We start from the raw sequence: 20,214 nt of genomic DNA, 5'->3' as shown, positions 1-20,214 counted from the left end.
TGGAGCTTAATAGCCTGATCGCATGCATGTTCATTCAGAAGGAAGTCTCACTAAATCAGTGGGGACTCAGTCCTGACCCAATGTCTGACCTGGACCGAAAACTGACCTCTATGCCTTACTTTCATGTTTGTCTTCTAGTTCCGTGTTCTGCTGGTTTTTAAAGAGAAATATGCCATAAAAGGTGATACAGCAGAGCAACTGTGGTTTCCCTTAGTGGGTCTTCTCCAAATACCCAGACTTTTGTGTTCACTTTCTGCACATTCGTTGTAGTGGCCAATAGGATTTATGTCCTTAAGCAACTTATTCATCAGATTTTTATACTGCCCATCCCAGTAACCTGGCTCGGGGTTTTGTGTGTGGCAGACAGAAATCACAGCATAACAATTAAACACCCAGGTGGTATTTTCTGTGCTACTTTACTGAAACTCCATGCTTAAATTTCATTTTTCTTTGGGGGGCAGTATAAAAAGTCACTTTTTCTATTTCCATTTTTATGGGTGTGGGCTGTCCAAAAGTAACAGACCAAAGATATTTTGTCAAGCCTGACATTATATATGAACAAAATGGGAGGCAATCTGGGAGCCAAGCATGTTTGCACATCTTTGGCAACCATACACCTTTGTGAAATGAAAAGTGCTCAGAACTTCCAAAAGTCACAACTTTTATTTTAGGAGCTAAACACTTCACAGATCTGGCTGAAATTCTTCATACAAGCTGTACAGCATAAATTCTGCCTATGACAGTGAGGTAAAAATGGGCCTCATGAGCTGGGATTTAAGCAGAGGCAAAACACATGCATTCCAAATATCAGTGTGGCACTAACTGAGATCCCTGATAGGCTAGAATATTTTCCAACTATTGTTATTCTGAACTTCTGCAGGAAAAAGAAAAAGCTTGCTACAAGATCAAAAAAATTCAGATGCTCTCATTTACTGCATGCCCCTGAAGACACCCTTTGCAAAAGAGAGCTAAAGCATCATCCCAACGCAAAGTAACATGAGCTTTCATTGCACGCTGGGCTCATGTCTAAAAGTCATAACTCAAACTCAGTTACTGAACAAAGCCTTCCCATGAGCTCACCCATTCCTCACCAATAGTCTTTCAACATTCATCTAAGTACAGCGGAATTTGGAGGAAAGAAGAAACACCTTTCTACCTTTATGTGCTCCTGGATCTGTGCTTGGTGCTGTCGGGTCAGGTTCTCATGCTGTTTCTGAAATTCCGCGATGAGGAGCTGTTTCTGAATTTGCTGCTGCTGTTGGATGAGTAGCAGCTCCTGCTGCAGCTGCTTTTCCCGCAGAATTGGGTCCACCATGGGAACCATCATCCTGAGATCTGTTCGTAAGTCTAATGGCGTGATTGGGTCTAACCCCACTGGTACTTCGGACTTCACATCTACTGGCAAGGCAAAAACAAAAACAAAACATGGAAAAGATATGGTCAGGTCAGAGGCTTACAAGAATCCAAGCAGTGTGGAGAAAAGGTGCAAGGAGACATTTTTTCCCCCTCCCTTGCTTCTAGAATTTGAGATCAGCTGCTGAAGATGATGGGTGGTGGAACCAAGAGAGATAGACGGAAGCACTTCTTCACACAGCACTTAATTCACTTGTAGAGTCTGCTGTCATAAGATGGGCCAAAGCCCGCTGGCTTAGACGGCTTTAGACAGAGTTAAGAGGAACTCATGGAGAAAAGCAGGCCTATCCACAGCTATTTGGAGAATGAACAAAAGGGCTGTTGCCTTCAAGCGCACTTGAGGGTTTCTCGGAAGCCACTCTTTGAAGTGGGATGCTAGCCTAGATGGCCTCTTGGTCTGAATCTCTCATGGCTCTACTGACATTTTAAGGTTTTACAAGTAATGAAGGCAAGCCTGAATTGACACTCAACCAGTCCCGCAGGGTCTGCAAGATGGCGCTATTCCAGCAGGGGCTCAAAAGAACAATCACCCATGAATGGCTGGCCTCGCCACTGGGGAGAAAGAAAGATGGGCTCTTGATCCCAATATTCCCCTCCCCCTGGGGTCTGGGATCAGTGTTAATTGGGGGATAACCAGATGAATAATGCTTTAAGGTATTTGTATACTGCTTTTATGAATGTTGTTACCCACCCTGATAAAATCAGAGTCCTGTAGCACCTTTAAGACCAACAAACTAAGGACTCCCTGTAGAGGAAACACTTCAACCTTCCAGGACATTCATGTTGAAGTGTTCCCCTACAGGGAGTTCTTAGTTTGAGGAAGAGTGCTTGCACTCGAAAGCTTATGCCTTGAATAAATCTTTGTTGGTCTTAAAGGTTCTACAGGACTCTGATTTTATTGTGCTACTTCAGGCCCACATGGGTACCCATTTGAATTTACCCACCCTGAGCAATCTGGAAGGGCAAATTGCAAATATTTTTTAATTATTATATTAATTATTTATTTAAAACAATCTAATGAGATTGTCACTGCAAAATGTATAAACAGTCACATAGCTACTAAAAATACTTCATTCAGCTGCTACCTTTAAAAGGTCCTAAAGTTTCCCCTGCTTTTGACTTAAATGCATACAGCAATGGCTTCCCTTATTGCTGTAAATCAGTGCCCTACCTGGTAGCTGCGGATGACACAGCTTTGGCCATTAACGGAAACTGGAGACATGCTTCACTGCCACATTCCAGAGGCTTACCTAGTAACCTGCAAAAATAAGAACTACATGTCCCTAGAAAAGTCTCCTAGGAAGACTTCAGGAGAGGGTGTGTTCATGAGCCCAGGTGGCTAGAGCTGTTCTTGATAAGTTCTTCCTCTCTCTCTATTCTCTATTCCCTGGCCATCAGCTCTCAACAGTTCTATTTCCCCCTCTTTCTTGGAGGAAAACTACTACAGGGCAGGATCCCCAGGTTCAGGGGCCTTCTCCCTTTAAGAGGGAGGTTGGAGAAGTCAGGACTACAGACAGGAGTTAATTTGGTGGAGGTGGTGGCTGCTGCGGCCAAACAGGTACATTTAGACCTTGTACCTGGAGCTTCCCTCCAGTCCTCCCTGTGCTCTTCATCTGGAAACCTCATCTGCCAGATGCTCATGCTTTGCCTTTATTCCTTAACAGGGAAAGGGAGGGGGTGGCCATGGCAATTGGCAACTTCAACCTGTCCTTGCCCACTTCTAGTCAGGCCTTCCCCGACTCATACCAGCACCCTGTGCTTCTGCGAGAGCCGGCTACGCTTTCCAACCAAAAGGAAACAAAGCAACAGCCAGGACTCAAGCAAGAAGGCTTCCTGGAAGGCTTGCATCTGAAGCAGCTGGATGCCCTGCTCACACCCACTGCAGATTGACAGCTGACTTGGCCACCCAAAGTGCCACCTCAGCAGAGATGGAGAGGAAGGACACAGCTTGAGGCAGCGGCAGCAGCTTCAACAGAGACACAGCAGGCAGCCTTCTCTGAGCAGGGATATGATGGCTCACAGTCACTCTCCAATTAATTAATGCTCCACAGCCACCAGACGGTGTCTCGCAGCCCACTACACGCCTGTCTCAGGACAGGAATTGCTGTGGTGACACTTCCCAGCACTGTGGGAGGTGGGGAGAAAGACAAGGATGTGAGGGTGGGAAAATTTCCAGAGCAAAAACATGCTTTGATGAGGAATTAAATTTAGGTTCTCAGAAGTGAGAGAAGTTTCTAAGGCTTGGAAAGGGGTTTATTGCCAAAGGCAGGATTTCAGACTGGTTTCCATGAATAAGAATGTCTGGAACACAAATAACACAAAAAGAGTAATCTCTCTCTCATCCACACACACCACTCTCTCTCTCTCTCTGCAGTCTTCCTAGTTTAACATCCATGCCAAACCATTATGGTTCTATATTTAGACATAGGACTGAGCTACAGTATGCTAGCAAGGTTTAGAGAGAACAAGATCTGTGTTGGTTTTTCCCTCTTTTTCTACGAAGCACAAAGAACCATGAAGGTTTCTGTTATGGCGTCAAAGTATTTGTTCCCAATGGACTTGAGTTGCAGCTCACAACCAGGAACAGCATGAATTGTCCTTCCTCAAGAACCACTCAGTCTAAAACTGAACCAGTCAGGAGCCCCACAGTTGTCACTTGGAAAGACTGCCTATCACCTACACCAGGGGTAGTCAAACTGCATCCCTCCAGATGTCCATGGACTATAATTCCCATTAGTCCCTGCCAGCAAATGCTGGCAGCAGCTCATGGGAATTGTAGGCCAATGACATCTGGAGGGCCACAGTTTGACTACCCCTGAGCTACATGGAACTCCATTAAGTCCAATAGCACAATATCAAAAGGGATAAGAAAGATCTTTTCATTTATTCAACCTGTGGGACATCCAGCAACTCCCAAAAGGGGACCAGAAACTCTCTAAGGGTAAAGAACTCCCTAACAGGGATCAGTGGGAAGTTTACCACTGAAGCATTTTAGAATTCATTCCATCATTGATTTAGCCACATAGAATCATAGAATCATAGAGTTGGAAGGGGCCATACAGGCCATCTAGTCCACCCCCCTGCTCAACGCAGGATCAGCCCAAAGCATCCTAAATCAGAATTAGAGTTCTCCATATTGTTTGCCCAGAAAGAACATCTGCTCTAGTTGTGAGCAGAATAGGGCCCCTGGAGCAAAAATGGAACAACTGACATTTCATCCAGTAGAGGGCAGTAGTAGACAAGCAGATCTGCCAGCTGTTATGAAAACAAAATCTGTACATTCGCCTCAGTGTCCAGATGTACATGTCAGAGGTATGTGAGTCGACAGTATGAGTCTTCTTCACTAAAACAGAACGTTTTCTTTCCTGGTTTAATTTACATTTTCTCCAGTAGATCACAACTGAGAAGATGGAAGGAAGAATCAAATAGGAACATTTAGGCTGTAACATGATTTGTCAGTATAAATGCATAGGCTTAAAAAAAATAAAATAAAACACTTGCATCCATATTGTTAAGCTTATGATCCAGCAAAAAAAAAAAATGGTGGGAGATGCCTTGGGTCTTGTACTTTTTCTATCAATAAACAGATAGAGATTTTTTTTGAAGAACCATTTTGGAGCAGTTATTGTGAATCTCAGAGCATAATTTGCATGCCTAGTTTTCGACCCAGATGGTATTATCTTACGCCAACTCCTGGCTTTTGTTCTAATCACAAAATTGCAAAAAATCACCCTTAAGTTACAAAAACTACCCTTGATTATAAATAATTGTCCCAGCGCAAGAAAAGAAAGCGGACAGCAAGATCCCAGCCCTTTCATCCAATTTATTCTGCAGCAACCCACATTCCATTTGTCTAGACTAAATATAGCAGCGTTTATACAAGAAATCAATAGTGCTTGGAGAGAGCAGAGCAAAGACATGAATATTTCATCAAACTCACGGAGAAATGGCAATCAGCAAACTGACAGCTCAGTGGAGGCTGACTCCTCCGGCCCTGCAGATAAGCCTTTGTTATTTGGACGGTGGCTCATCCCCCTTCAAGTTACAGCCTTATCACAGGCGGGATTCTATTTTTAGTGTTAATTGCATTGTAGGTGACAAAGGCTTATCATGTTAAAAGTGGAGAGATGGATTTTCTTACATCCGTTCTGCTATATAATAAGCCTCGCTGGGAACAACACAAGTTCCCCGAGTGCTGCAAAAGCCAGCTGCATTTTGGGGGGGCTTGCAAACTGAACCCCACAATTTGAGTGAACATCTCTCCCTCCCCCTTCCCTACCCCCAGAGTTCTCTGCACTCAGAGCTCCATTTGACATATTCCAGATACTGAAACAAGAACATATTGCAAAACAAAGCATATACACATGGCAAAAAGAAACAAGATTTTAAAAAAGGAATGGGGGAAATTGTAGGGTCATCAAAGAGACACTACATTTTTTGAGCATGCTCTAATTTATCAGTTTTATGACCCACATGTTACAATTCTTTACTCAAAGATTTTTTTTTAATGTCTGGGATTTTAAAATGGTGCCTAAAAGTACTATATATCCAAGCTTCTCTCTGTCTTTTTTTGGAATTAAAAAAATAATAATTCAGAAAAGTTAAAAAGTTACAGAAATAAAGAGTTTTATAAATATTTCAGATATTCATCCCCGGGTTTTTGAAAGTCTTCCAGCAGTCTGTGGTTAGAATCATAGAGTTGGAAGGGGCCATGAAGGCCATCTAGTCCAACCCCCTGCTCTACGCAGGATCAGCCCAAAGCATCCTAAAGCATCCAAGAAAAGTGTGTATCCAACCTTTGCTTGAAGACTGCCAGTGGTTAACCAAATCTGTTAGTTTAGCCATTACCGCTAACTGTCTACGTTTCGTGCTCCATGAGTCCATGTGGGGAGCCTGCTGTTGTGTGCAGCCAATGGCAATGATAAGTCTTGCTGCTGTTGTTGCATGAAAGAAGACTTCAGCACCCTGTTTGGGGATGCTTGTGGATATAATGCTTGACAACATGTCTTTTGGGTCTAATACAAACTTGCACTTAAACATACTTTGCAATTTATTGTGAACTTTTATCAAAAACTTTCTGATCATTCTACAATTCCACCGCGTTTGGAAAAAAGATCCAAGAGCATCTTGACATTTCCAACATTTACCATCACTGTGTTTGGACATTTTGCTAATAACCGTAGGTGTCAGATACGACATATAAAATATCTTACACCAATTTTCATGCAGTACTTGGCATTTCATCAATGTCACATTTTTACACCATAGATGTTTCCATTCCTTCATATTAATAATCAATCAAAGTTTTGTATCTACTTTATCATGCAAGTTTTCACTTGTCCTGACTCCATTTCATATTTGAGAGAAAGTTTATAAATTTTGCCCAAAAGATGCAGTTTGTCTTGCATTATCAACTTTTCAAATTCAGCTTGCTCTCTCAAAATTCCTTGGGATTCTTTTAATTCTTCTTCCATCTTAGAAGTCCATTACATGGAGGCAAGCCAATTTGCTCCTTTTTCTTCTTCTTGTATCTGCAGCTAACTTTTCATTTTCCTCTCTTTTATCTACCAGATTTTGAATACTCCGAAAATCGGTATCTTTTCAATAATAATTTTAATGGCAAAACTTTTGGACTAATCCTTAATACTTTCCCCATATCTTCAGGAAGCTGGTTCTCCATAGCTGTCCGGAATTTGGATTTTTTTTCTTGCCCCTAAGAAATTGTGCTATTTTTGAATAGAACCCATTTCTTTAAATTTCAAGCTTCTTTTCAGTAGGTCTTTGATCCAATCTATTACACATGTTAAAACTGCTGCGTGGTAATAAAGCTTAATGTTAGGAAAACCTAACCCACCTCTCTTCTTGTCTTCTTGCAATATTTTGAATGCAACTCATGGTCTTTTGTTCTTCCAGACAAGCTTCCAGACAACTTCTTAAAACCTTTTCTTTCAGACCAATTGGTAATGCTTCTTGGTGACCAATTAAGCAGCCCGTATATTGGGCAGATAAAAATGCAAATAAGTCAAATTTAAGAAGGAATCACTTCTATTAGCCCTGATAGTATATCCATTGCTGCATCAGAGGTCTAGTTCTTTCTTTCTGGATACAGATATGTTCCATGGACAGTAATAATGGCCCACTGGAGTATTAGAACTGCTTCCTTGTGTAGAGAAAGAGCCCTGGTACCACTCTGGTGATTTAGATACGTTTTTGCCTTCATGTTGTCTGTACCTGTTATGCCTTGGAATGCTCCCAATGCCAGTCTGCCAGTGGTTCTCAACCTTCCTATGGCTGCAACCCTTTAATACAGTTCCTTATATTGTGGTGCCCCCCTACCATAATATTAGGCAAGTGTTTTTTCACAGAAATTAAACCGAAACTGACCAATGGCACGAAGATGCAATTTTCACGATTGTATATAAATTGTTTTTTTCCGGCTCTTTTTCCGACCATGCTGATCTCGCTCTTTTACACTGCTCCAGACAGAAGAACGCTCTATCTTGATATACCCTGCGAGGCTGTTGTGTGGATGGTGCCCCCCCCCCCGGCCAAGCTGCTTGTCCTGCTACGACCCCTGTGAAATGGTTTATCGACCCCCAAAAGGGGTCCCAACCCCCAGGTTAAGAACCACTGTCCTATACTAAAATATCCCTCATATTCTTGAACTTAGAAAGACCAAGATCAAAGTTCTGCTTCAACAGTTTTCTCAGTCCAAGCAGATCAGTGCAGGATAGTTGAGTGAGAAAAACCAAGTAATATCCAAGGTCCTCATTAACATTCAGAAATATAATAAAGTGCCCATAATATACCTTTCAACTGAAGTCTATAGGCTTAGATGTAACTCTGCTGAGGACTACAAGTGAAAATATTACTTCTGTCAGTTCTTGACACATTTCGATATTTGCTGCCCAGCTCACAGTTCTCTAGGTGTTCAAGTTAAATCAGCTATCCTACATTTTAATATCCTGGAATCTGGAGCAATATTATTGGGCTTTGATTTTTAGGGATCAGCCAGATGGCATCTGTAAGAAAGCAGCGTGGACAGGGAAGTTTCATTTCAAGCACTCTTTCTTTCACAGACATAAAATTAAAAACGTTTTCTTTATAGTTTACATACTTTTAGGCAGATTCAGGAGGATAACCATATTGATCTGAAGCAACAGAACAACGTTTGAGTCCAGTGGCACCTTTATGACCAATAATAAAGTTTTATTTAAAGTATAAGCTTCAGATATTGAAGAAATGTACATACACATGAAAGCTTATACCTTGAATAAAACTTTGTTGGTCTAAAGATGCCACTGGACTAAAACTTTGTTATACAAGTTTCGAGCAATGCAAAAACATAGAAGAATAACAGTCTGGGGTCCAACCCATTCAGTGTTGCTAATTTGCAACCTTGCTAGAGTGGAAGATCAATGAAATCCCCAGTAATTTGATAGATGATGCTCAGTAATAGTAGTAGGCAGACTATATAGGCCTGGCAGTGTCAATGAAGCACTATCAATTTTTCATCTAACGCAATTTCTCTTTGCTTCACTTCTCGTTACTTGTATTGCTGTCAATATAAATGTTTTAGATGGCATATTGCCATTTCCAGAAATTACAAACCGAGAAAGCAGTCTGGCTATAGATCATTTTAAATTGTCATCTTGCTAACTAGCTGTTTTTAAAAAAAGAATCTTGGAAAAAGAATTTTGATAATGTAAGTACGACAAAAAAAGCACTGCGTTTCAGAGGAACAAAAAATTATATCCTATTAATTGTTTTCTGGTTCTTGGCAAATCTATTTTTACAATTACATTTGTCTTTTTTCTCCTGCTAATTATTTTGTTATGAATATTTTATAGACACAGTAAAAATTCAGCCTGTCTCGTCTCCTTTATTACTATTATTAAGACAATGTTTTAAATTCAGAATTAATTGTGTGTATAAAGACAACAGAGTGTAGCCATTCCCACTATAACCCTACAGAAGACAAGTCAATTACAGCTATATAATATCATTGCATTTAAGTAACAATAATTTGGGGTGCAGCTTTGATACATTTTCTGCACTCTACAGGTTGAACTCAATACTGTCCCTGCCTATGATCATAGTATTTATAGATATTAGAAGAGTTGGTTCTTATATGCTACTTTTCTATACCCAAAGGAATCTCAAAGCAGCTTACCATCACCTTCCCTTTCCTGTCCCGACAACTGACACCCTGTGAGGGAAGTGAGGCGAAGAGAGCCCTGGTATTACTGCTCGGTCAGAACAGCTTTCTCAGTGCTGTGGCAAGCCCAAGGCTGTCCAGCCGGTTGCATGTGGGGGTGCGTGGAATCAAACCCGGCTCGCCAGATTAGAAGTCCACTCTCCTAGCCACTACACTAAATTGGCTCTCTGGTGGTTCTAATCAATGCTTAGCTGATTTGAATCACTCACTGTGATGTGGTTTTACAATGTTTGTACTGTGACTCAGGATACTTGAGTTCAAACATCTGTCATGAAGTTCTCTGCATCAGCTGAGGTCTGTCATTTATGTTATCTAACCAACCTTACAGGGTTAAAATGAAGAAGACTTGTGCTTCTTGGAAGAAAGGGTGAAAATGTGGAAGACTTCTGAACCTTTTCAACTATGACCCTTAAACTAGTGACATTATTTTTCTCATAACTTAATATATTTGATACATTTTTTCCTCAGAATATATCCTTTTCCTATATCCGTGAACCATATTTCATAAATTACAAGGAGAGAACCTCAAAGACTGGTGGGTGGGGTCATCCCACGTTCCCCTCCCTGTGACTTTCTCTTCTTTGAAAGGCTCTCCCCTTTTCCTGCTTCCTTCTCCCCATCCTCTCCTCTTTCTCACCCCCATTACATTTTGTCTGCCCTCTATCTTTAGCTATTTATATATTGATTTATTTATATCCCATTTTTTCAACAATGGGGACCAAAAGTAGGTTGCGACATTCCCCTCGCCTCCATTTTATCTTCATAATAACTGTGTGTAAATAGCTAAAGGTTACCCAGAGAGTTACCATGGCAGAATTGGGATCCTAGTCCAAACTCTTACCACACTGGCTTTCACTGAGTGCCTGCTGTTGAATAATGGCAAGCAGCAGAGCCTGAATGAGTTGTACAAGTCAAATGCTAGTAAGATGTCCATTGGTTGTCCCTGTGGATTCTTGCTCAGAGGCCAGAAATTGCCTCGGAAAAGACCTGGCCCATTTTCTTGCCTATTACTGATAGAAACCAAGTCCAGAAATACTGCTGCTTTAGGATGCTTAGGATGCTTAGGGCTTTAGGATGCTTAGGGCTAATCCTGCGTTGAGCAGGGGGTTGGACTAGATGGCCTGTATGGCCCCTTCCAACTCTATGATTCTATGATTCTATGCTGTGGTTGTAGGGCTGCCAATCTCCAAAGGGTGACAGGTGATATCCTAGGTCTACAACTGATCTCCAATTGACAGCAAACAGTTCACCTGGAGAAAATGGCCACTTTGGAAGGTGAACGCTATGGCATTAAACCTCATTGGAGTCCTTCCTCTCCTCAAAACTTGCCTTCCTCAGGCTCCATCCCAAAAATCTCCAGGGATTTCTCAACCCTGAGCTAGCATTCCCATGTGGTTGCCTATCAATGGCCATTGCAGGCATTCATTTCTTAAAACTGCTATTTTTGGGAGATTTAATACCAGGTAAAGAGCCTCTTGTGGCGCAGAGTGGTGAGGCAGCCGTCTGAAAGCTTTGCCCATAAGGCTGGGAGTTCAATCCCAGCAGCCGGCTCAAGGTTGACTCAGCCTTCCATCCTTCCGAGGTCGGTAAAATGAGTACCCAGCTTGTTGGGGGGTAAACGGTCATGACTGGGGAAGGCACTGGCAAACCACCCCGTATTGAGTCTGCCATGAAAACGCTAGCGGGCGTCACCCCAAGGGTCAGACATGACTCGGTGCTTGCACAGGGGATACCTTTACCTTTACCTTTAATACCAGGTTTGTTGAAAGATCTGTCTTCCCTGTCCATTGCTCCCATCTCCAGATTGAAGTATGTACAGATAGGGCCATGCTGATAACTCGATATTTCACTATAAGGCTTTAATACCGACATGTGTGGTACATATTTGCACACAAGTTACATTCAATGCAGATCAATCAGACTAAGGCTGGATGCTAATGCACATAGCATCCAGGAGCCCCTCTCCCAATCCCCAAATGTCCAACAGATGTTCTAGTCATGTAATGTTCTGCAGAGAGACGTTCTGTGGGAAAATATTTCACTTTGGAAAAAAATAGCTGCAGTTTGGAGTCCCCCTCCCAAACCCCTCTCCTCATTTTGACAAGGAATCATTTCTAACACGTTTTGTGAATCTCTGTTCTGAAACAAGGTGACAGTTCCTACAAAATGCACAAATTAGTCTGACAAAGATGGCCCAAAGTAGAGATCCTGCTGGTTTATTTATCCTCAGGCATCTTTATCTCTACACATTTCACAGTCAAGCAATTTGGCAAGAATATACTTTCTGACAAAAACATGCTGGATCTAATAACTCAAGCTTCATGAGAGAGCCTCGGCACCACTGATTTTCATTGAATCCCATATGAAAAGAAAGCCTAATCTTAAACCCCATCACTCTCATCCCACAAGAAACATCCTTTCTGTGCACTATACGAGAGTACTTGACATAATTCACATGTAATATATGTTGCAGAAACCCTTGTTGAATTGTGTTCACAGGCAACCCTAACAGATGGTAGATACCACCAGTTCTAATAAAAATGACTGCACAATTAGGGATAAGGTAATCCCACATCTTCTCTCTCTTCTTTTTCTGTCTCCTTTCATGTAAGTCAACATGACAAACATGTAAGCCAACAGTGATAAACTCTGTTTGGCAGGTACAAGTACAGAAAATATGCACTGGGTTCCATTTTTTTTCCAAGTAGCATGTGATCACTCCTTGAGGATTATGGTGGGTCAGAAATCTTAAGTGGTGGCAGTAATCAGAATAGTGGTGGCAGTAATTATGTGTCACAACCTCTCATCAATTTGAAAATTTTAAAGAGACAGAGAGGCCAACACTTATACTAATCACTATCAATTTGTGATTTTTTTTTACAATGCAGGCTAAACAGAATTACACTCCTCCATTAAAGTCAATGCACTTACAAGGGTATATCTCTGCTTAGGATTGCACTGTCGGCCATCTGAACAGAAATCCAAAATAAATGAGGTACTGTGTATTTTTCTGTGAAATTAGCAAATCTGGTAGAATTTGTGTTATTTAAATACTTTTGCCTAAACAAGGTGGTAAAAACTCCTTCCAACTGAGCTTGTTTTGGTTTCCTGTCCTCCACATTTTGCTTGTAATTTGCTAGTGTGACATTTGGATGATTAATTAAACCTGTCTCTCAAGATGACTTGTGCAATTTTTTGCAATTTCCCCCCAAAACCATTTTTCCATGGTAGTTTTCTATAATACTAATCACTGCTAAGAGCAATTAAATAACAATAATTCATTCTAAAGAAAATGCCAGGGTGACCTAAGAAGTGCTTTGTTTTTCATCATGTTGCACAATATCTTCTTCAGATCTTCAGAGGGCATGTTAGTTATAGAGAAACCCTGCGTTTCCTTTCATTTTGAGGGCATCATTTGAAACGGAACAGAAGTAAACAATACTACAAATAACCTGCTCAGTTTTAAAGATATTTTATGACAGCTTCAGTTGCAACTAGGCACACATTGAGCTATATTATTAGTCTCTACTAATCACATACAGGATATTTCAGAAGTTTAATGATGACTCAAGAGATGCTTATTGTTGAAGCAATATCCAACAGGATGCCTTTGAGAATAAAACTTGTGTAAAGACTGGACTCTTTGTAGGGGAGTCAGCATGGCCTAGTGGTTAAAAGCAGGGAACCCTGATCTGGAGAACAGGATTGATTCCTCCACTCCACCACATGAGGCCTACTGAGCCAGTCACAGTTCTCTCTGAACTCTCTTAGCGTCACCTAACTCACAAAATGCCTATTGTGAGAACAGGAAGGGAAGGTGATTATAAACAGCTTTGAGACTCCTTTAGGTGGAGAAGCGTGGTATATAAAAATCAACCCTTCTTCTTCTTGGAGGAGGTAGAAGAATAAATCCTAAGTGTGGTGTTTTTGGTACCTCTGTGCCTTTAATCCAGACCTGTGTTTTAGACCACCCTGGTCCAGTCTGGGTCTGTGTGTAGGCAGGAACACAGGTTAAGGAAGCTGTTGTAATTGCAGCTCCACCCAACTGTACTCCTAGGGTTGCCAGCCTCCAGATAATACATGGAAATCTCATGCCATTTCAATTTATCTCCAGATAACCAAGGTCAGTCTCCCTGGAGAAAATGGCTACTTTGGAGGGTAGGCTCAGCAGCACTACACCTTGCTAAGGCCCTTCCCCTTCCCAGACCAAAATCTCCGGGTATTTTCCAACCAAGAGCTGGCAGTTCTATGTGCTCATGTTGAAAACTATGTTGTCTCCTTATTATGAAACCTAGCAGAAAGGACACAGCATTGAGGCAGGGATGTCACTATCCAGGTGGGACCTGGGGCTCCCCAAAAATTACAGTTAATTTCCAGACTACAGAAATCAGTTCCTTGAGAAAAAACATAGGTGCTTTGGAGGGTGGACTCAATGGCGTTGAACTCCACTGAACTCCCCATCCTCCTCAGGCTCCACTTCCAAATCTCCAGGAGTTCCCAACCTGGACCTGGCAACACTATCCCCCACCCCACTGGTGCTTAGGGGGGACTTGGCAATCATACTCTCCGATTACCATCTATTTGTCATCTATCCCCCTGAGGCAGGGCTTTTTGGGGAGAAGTTGTGGAGTACAGAAGGAGGGAGGTTATTTTCACTGCCAGGGAGGGATAATTATTTTATTGCAGTTTTATTGTGGGGTTTTAAATATGTAACCTGGCATGACCCAGCTTGGCCGGGAATGGAGGGCTATAAATTGAATGAATGAATGAATGAAACAGTAGTGAATGACTTCCAAATAATGGTACTACAAGGCAGTAAGGTGCTTCGCTCTGTTTAGTTGTCCTTGTTTGATAAATAGCAGTGGTAGCATACCAAAAAGAAAATGCTGCATTATTTAGAATACATTTATAAACAGTTTTATTTTATATTCTGTTTCATACACTGTTTATACTCTAAGGCAGTGGTCCCCAACCTTTTTATCACTGGGGACTGGTCAATGCTTGACAATTTTACTGAGGCCCGGGGGGGGGGGGTAGTCTTTTGCTGAGGGATGTCGCCGCTGCCTGAGCCCCTGCTCCACTTGCTTTCCCGCCGGCGCCCCTGACTTCCCGCTGCCGGCTGGGGGGTTCTGCCAGCAGCAGCTGTGCAGTGGCACGCCGAGTGCAAGCCCCAGCCATGGCGGCCGCTGGACAGCACCAAAGGTGAGCTGGCAGCAGAGTCACAGGGCAGGCCCCGAGGCAGCAGCCAGGGAGGAGGATGAGGAGGAGCCATGGACCGACGACTGAGCCACTGACCGATACCAGTCCCCGGACTGGGGGTTGGGGACTACTGTTCTAAGGCGTCACAATGTTTTGCAAAATTCCTCTGCATTTCACAACATTATTATTTTCATTCATGAGCACGACATATCTAATAATTTCCTTTTTGCTGAATATGCCAAGAAAAATATCTATGGCAGTAGAAAAAAATTGCATTCCTAAAAATATGCCTTGTGTCACTTAACAGAGCTTCATAAATTTATGTACAAAGGCTGCAATCTGGAGACTGTGCTTGGAGTCCTCTTCAAAAAACAGTAACTGTGCTAAGCAGACCTCATAATAAATCTCGTCCTCCCCACTCACATTATATCAAATGGGTGTGATTACTGCTTTTTGGAGGTAATTCTATGCATTCAGCTTTTGCAAACATGCAGAAGAAAAGAGCTGCACATTCTGCATTTGTCTGCATGGACGCTTGGTTATTCAGTTAGGAAAAACACAGACACATTCAGATAAATGACATTCATTAAACTGCATTCCTCTTCAACAGTACTTCCTTGCCTCTTTTGGTTTGATCGTGCTTCTGTTTGTTTCTGGGTTCAATCTCTCCAAAGTTAAACACTTAATGATGTCAGATTCAGCGGAAGAGAATTACCCATCTGCTCCACCTTCCTGTCAAAAGCAATGGGACTTAAAAGACTCTGAGTGTGTCCACTATTCTATTTTTTATAACACACGGTTCCCACAAAGTATCTCTTCTAGACATTAATCAAACCTAGGCATACAGATATGGCTGTATCACGTGTCCACAGACCATATCCATAGTTTTTAATGTGCATGTTGCCTGGAATGTAGTGGTAGATTGTGCAGGAAAAAGTAATGAAAATAAATACAAACATTCATTAATTTATAGGGTCGCCATGAGTTGGAAGCAATTTGACAGCACTTGACACACAATATATTAGCTGTATTTCCCACACACACCATGATGCTTTGTTTTTACTTACGCCCCTCCCTGCCCATTCTAGAGGCAGTACCAGCATTTCCCCAGTGCTTTTTTTGCTCATTGAAAGACACTGGTTTTGCATGAGTGCAAGAAACTAAGGCTGGAGGAATGTAGCAGAGGACCACCTAAGCAATGGGAAAGGGTGCTGCACAACTGGTAACAATGCTGAGGGTTCGAGCGACAGTCCTTGCAAGCCAGTAGCAACTCCCCTCCCCATTACTTTGAATGAACTGAGAGTTACAACCCATGACATGTGTCTCTTCCTTGGTAACATCTAAAGCAGAAATGCAGACAGGAAGGTGGAAACTAAGTTTGTTCAGAATAAAGCCTACAGAAAATAAACAGGGAGATCTAAAAATGTAACAAGGAACAGTGACTTGCACAGCTACGCTATCTTGTTGCATGGATTTTAAAAATAGAGTAAATTATCTCGGTGCATTTCCACTTCTCCTAGACATAAAGAACAACCAGTAGGACCTTCACAGGCTGTGACGATGTGAGTAGCCCTGATAAACTGGCCTGTGGATTCAGAACTCATTTAATCTTTTCCTGTGTGGTTTCCCTTTCTGCAGTGAGCTCATACAGTATCGCAAGGTATGTTCAATACCAATATAAACTTCCTGATGAAATACCGTCATTCCCAGTCCCCAACCCAACCACGGGCACCAAAGACTTTCAACCACAATCCCTTGAGCCACATGAGTGTCAGCACATTACTTTAACTGTTTGATAAGTGATTAATGGATCCAAATACCTGCATTTTCTAGCACGCTATGTCCCTAATGGTTTTATTAGGCATTTTGGAGACTGTCGTTTGTGTCGCCATAAAAATGTACCCGCTAAACGTTTCTTCTTGAAATATACCATTACTCTGATTTATATTCCATTGCATCTTTCAGTCTCATTAAATTAAGTCATTCTCTCTTCAGAATGACTACAATCTTCTTTTGGGGAAGGGGTGCATCCTGAATGTAGGCTTCTTTAAGCTTTTTATTTCACAATAAAAACTGTCACAAGCAAATAAATGCTACTCTAAGGTAAATTGGTAGAAGCATTGAATTTCAGGACTACTGTAAAACAATCTGGCTGTGAAGATGAGATGCTGAAGAGCAGAGTCCCAGGTCAGACAGAATAGCCAAATCTGCTTCCACCTCTCAGCCTCACAATAAGTACGACTGGAATTTCTTTTTCTATGCTTTCAGGGTTTTATTAGTATCACCAGTTGTTGCAGCATGGCTGAAGCAATGAAGATGTGGATTTGATCAGGGCTGAGAAACCACTGAGAATTTCACATAAGTGATACCAAATCTTCTGTTATAAATTTAGTGTTGCCAGTGACTAAAATGTGGAATTCACTGCCAGAAGATGTAGTGATGGCCACAGGGATGGCCATACATGCCTTATAGGCATTTTTGATCTCTTATCCTCTTATGAGACCAGTTCCCTTCATGCGAACTGGGCCCTTCCTTAGAAGAAGAGGAAGAAGAGTTGGTTCTTATATGCTGCTTTTCTCTACGCGAAGGAGGCTCAAAGCAGCTTACAATCCCCTTCCCTTTCCTCTCCCTACAACAGACACCCTGTGAGGTGGGTGAGGTTGAGAGAGCCCTGATGTCCCTGCTCGGTCAGAACAGTTTTATCAGTGCCGTGGCAACTATAATTTGTTAATTTGACAAAAAACTATGGATTGTTGTGAAGCAAACATCAGAAAGTGAACTGAATCGTGTGAGAGATGAAGGAACATCCTATCCCAAGATTAATTCAAATGACACCACCGAACCAAAATTCACTACTACATTTGAAGTCAAGTTCAACTTCTGAGTGTTACTAAAGATATGATATATAAATTTTTAATCTAGCAAGATCCCCAAATTTACACGAGTCAACAGATCTGAATGCTGGTTCTAATGTCAATATCTCTAAAACATTAATTCCTGGCTATTCTGTATTTTAGTTTAATCAGCACAAGATGATCACTTTCTTTCTCCAAACACCTTTATTAGGTCACATTTTCAAATCAGGAACTTAAGGTTCTCTGGTAGCACAGTCAATTATATATGGTGATTCAATGATCAGTTTAAGTGGCAGAGAATAAGAGATTTAGCGGCCATAATTGCAAATGAAGGCTGGACATTATCTTGAGATCACTAATATTAAAATATATTTATTCCTGTATTTTGCATCCCACCCATCTGCCAAAGCATGTTAGTGACTTATACACTGAAGTATTTTAAAGGTCTTTTTTTAAAAGCTGTATCTACAGAAGGGAGGGTCATATAAACCCTCAGATTAAATCTGGACCACAAAGGCTTTCTGACTAGTCTGCCTAGACCCATGCATAGGTTTTGCAGTCATAACTGGAAAAACGATTAAATTGACATAGATCTTGCATGTCTGAGATTATCCTGAAAGGCACCTTACTGCACCAAACATTATTATGTACAGATTTTTATCTATGTGCCTGATGTGAGAGAGCAATGCCACTCAAGTTCATAATTAAACCAACTTGAAATGTGAACACTGGCAACTCTTGATGTGCATAGTTATTTTGAGGTGATGGCTGCATCACCAAAAATTGATCTATGAACAAGTTGACATCATTACTGAAGCTAATGATGCTGGGAAATATTGACCTTTTCCACACAGAGGGGTAAAAGTGGCTTCCTGCTTGCAAACGCAGGATGGTAAACCTCCGTTTGCAACCCTCCTCACAGGCCCCTCCTGTGTTTTCCCTCTGCCCTAACGAGAAACTAAGGAAGGCTTAGAAAAAGCTGATTACAAAGGTTAATGAAGAAAGAAATTTGGCCTCTTCTTAAACACTAAAAGGCAAAAATAATGACCACTCCAAAGAACAATTGATGGTGAAGAGATCGAATATGTTCAAGAATTCGTTTTTCTTGGATCACAAATTGATGAGACTGGTGATTGCAGTATGGAAATAAAAGATTGGATTGCTTTGGGTCACTCAGCAATGACAAGTTTGAACCGAAGATGGAACATAAACCCGACTACCAAATGTAGTTAGATTTATCATATTTCCAATAGCCATTTATGGTTGTGAAGGTTGGATGATGAAAAAGAGAAGAATCAATTCATTTGAACACTTGTGTTGGAGAAGGCTTCTATAGGTTCCATAGACAGCAAAAGTGAATAACAATGAAATACTACAGCGCATAAAGCCTGGTCTATCACTGGTAGGCATGATCACAAAACTCCAGCTCACTTACTTTGGCCATATCAAACGAACCAACTCACTGGAGAAAGCAATTATGCTAGGATTGGTCCGTGGAAAAGGGAAAACAGGCCGACAAAGAATGAGGTGGTTGGATGTAATCAAAATGGATACTGGCCCGAACATTATACAACTAAAAGAAGAGGTATGAGATTGGAAATCATGGAAGCAATTGTGCCATAAGATCGCCAAGATTTAGACTCAACTCAATGGCTAATATCATCATCACTTAAGTTGAACTTGGTATTACATTTGAATTAGCTACTGACAATAGGAATTATTCCATTGTCTTCTTCTAAAGACAAGGCACAGCTTGTCTACCAGCCCTCTTTCAGTTAGAATCATAGAACAATTGAGTTGGAAAGGACCTCCTGAGTTACCTAGTCCAACCCCCTGCACTATACAGGACACTCACATCCCTATCACTCACCCACTGTAACCGGACATCCCCTTGAACCTTCACAGAGTCAGTCTCTCCATCAGATGGCTATGCAGCCTCTGTTTAAAAATTTTCAAAGATGGAGAACCCACCACCTCCTGAGGCAGCCTGTTCCACTCAGAAACCGCTCTGTCAGGAACTTCTTCTGGATGTTTAGATGGAATTTCCTTTGGATTAAGTTTATCCCATTAGTTCTGGTCTGTCCCACTGGGGCAAGAGAGAACAACCCTGCTCCATCCTCAAAATGGCAGCCTTTTAAATACTTGAAGATGGTTATCAGATCCCCTCTCAGTCGTCTCCTCTCCAGCCTAAACAGACCAAGCTCCTCCAACCTTTCCACATACGCTTTGGTCTCCAAACCCTCTCACCATCTTTGTTGCCCTCCTCTGGACACTCTCCTGTTTGTCTATTGTCTATTGCTTGTTCTATTGTATAGATGGATTATGTTTTTGAAACCACAGATAGAAGTGAAATACTCAATTGAAGGCTTCCCTAATGCTGCATTTAGCCAGCTACTCTGATTGTTTGAGACAACTCAGAACTGGTGGCGACTATAACTCTGTCATTTAGCACAAAAAGGGATTTTAAAAAATCTATGAATGCAGAAAAACAGATGAATAGGTCCCTATGTCATATTGACAAATAGTGAT

At 41.6% G+C, this 20,214-nt stretch overlaps 1 protein-coding gene across 9 annotated transcripts in view; it reads right to left on the bottom strand.

The window, feature by feature from the left end:
* HDAC9 (histone deacetylase 9) overlaps positions 1 to 20,214 on the bottom strand; it is a 470,793-nt gene that overhangs the window by 244,033 nt on the left and 206,546 nt on the right. For 5 of the 9 annotated variants that reach the window (XM_077302512.1, XM_077302513.1, XM_077302521.1 and 2 more), the window contains one exon: positions 1,157 to 1,398. In XM_077302512.1, the coding sequence (XP_077158627.1) occupies positions 1,157 to 1,398 (242 nt within the window). Of the gene's footprint in view, positions 1 to 1,156; positions 1,399 to 5,353; positions 5,509 to 20,214 lie in introns of those variants that run through there. The other 4 variants (XM_077302518.1, XM_077302517.1, XM_077302519.1 and 1 more) reach the window with 2 other exon arrangements.

This window comes from Paroedura picta, chromosome 11, assembly GCF_049243985.1.
Source record: "Paroedura picta isolate Pp20150507F chromosome 11, Ppicta_v3.0, whole genome shotgun sequence".
Lineage (NCBI taxonomy): Eukaryota > Metazoa > Chordata > Lepidosauria > Squamata > Gekkonidae > Paroedura > Paroedura picta.
The sequence above is the reverse complement of the archived record's forward strand: the minus strand, read 5'-3'. Positions and strand labels throughout refer to the sequence as shown.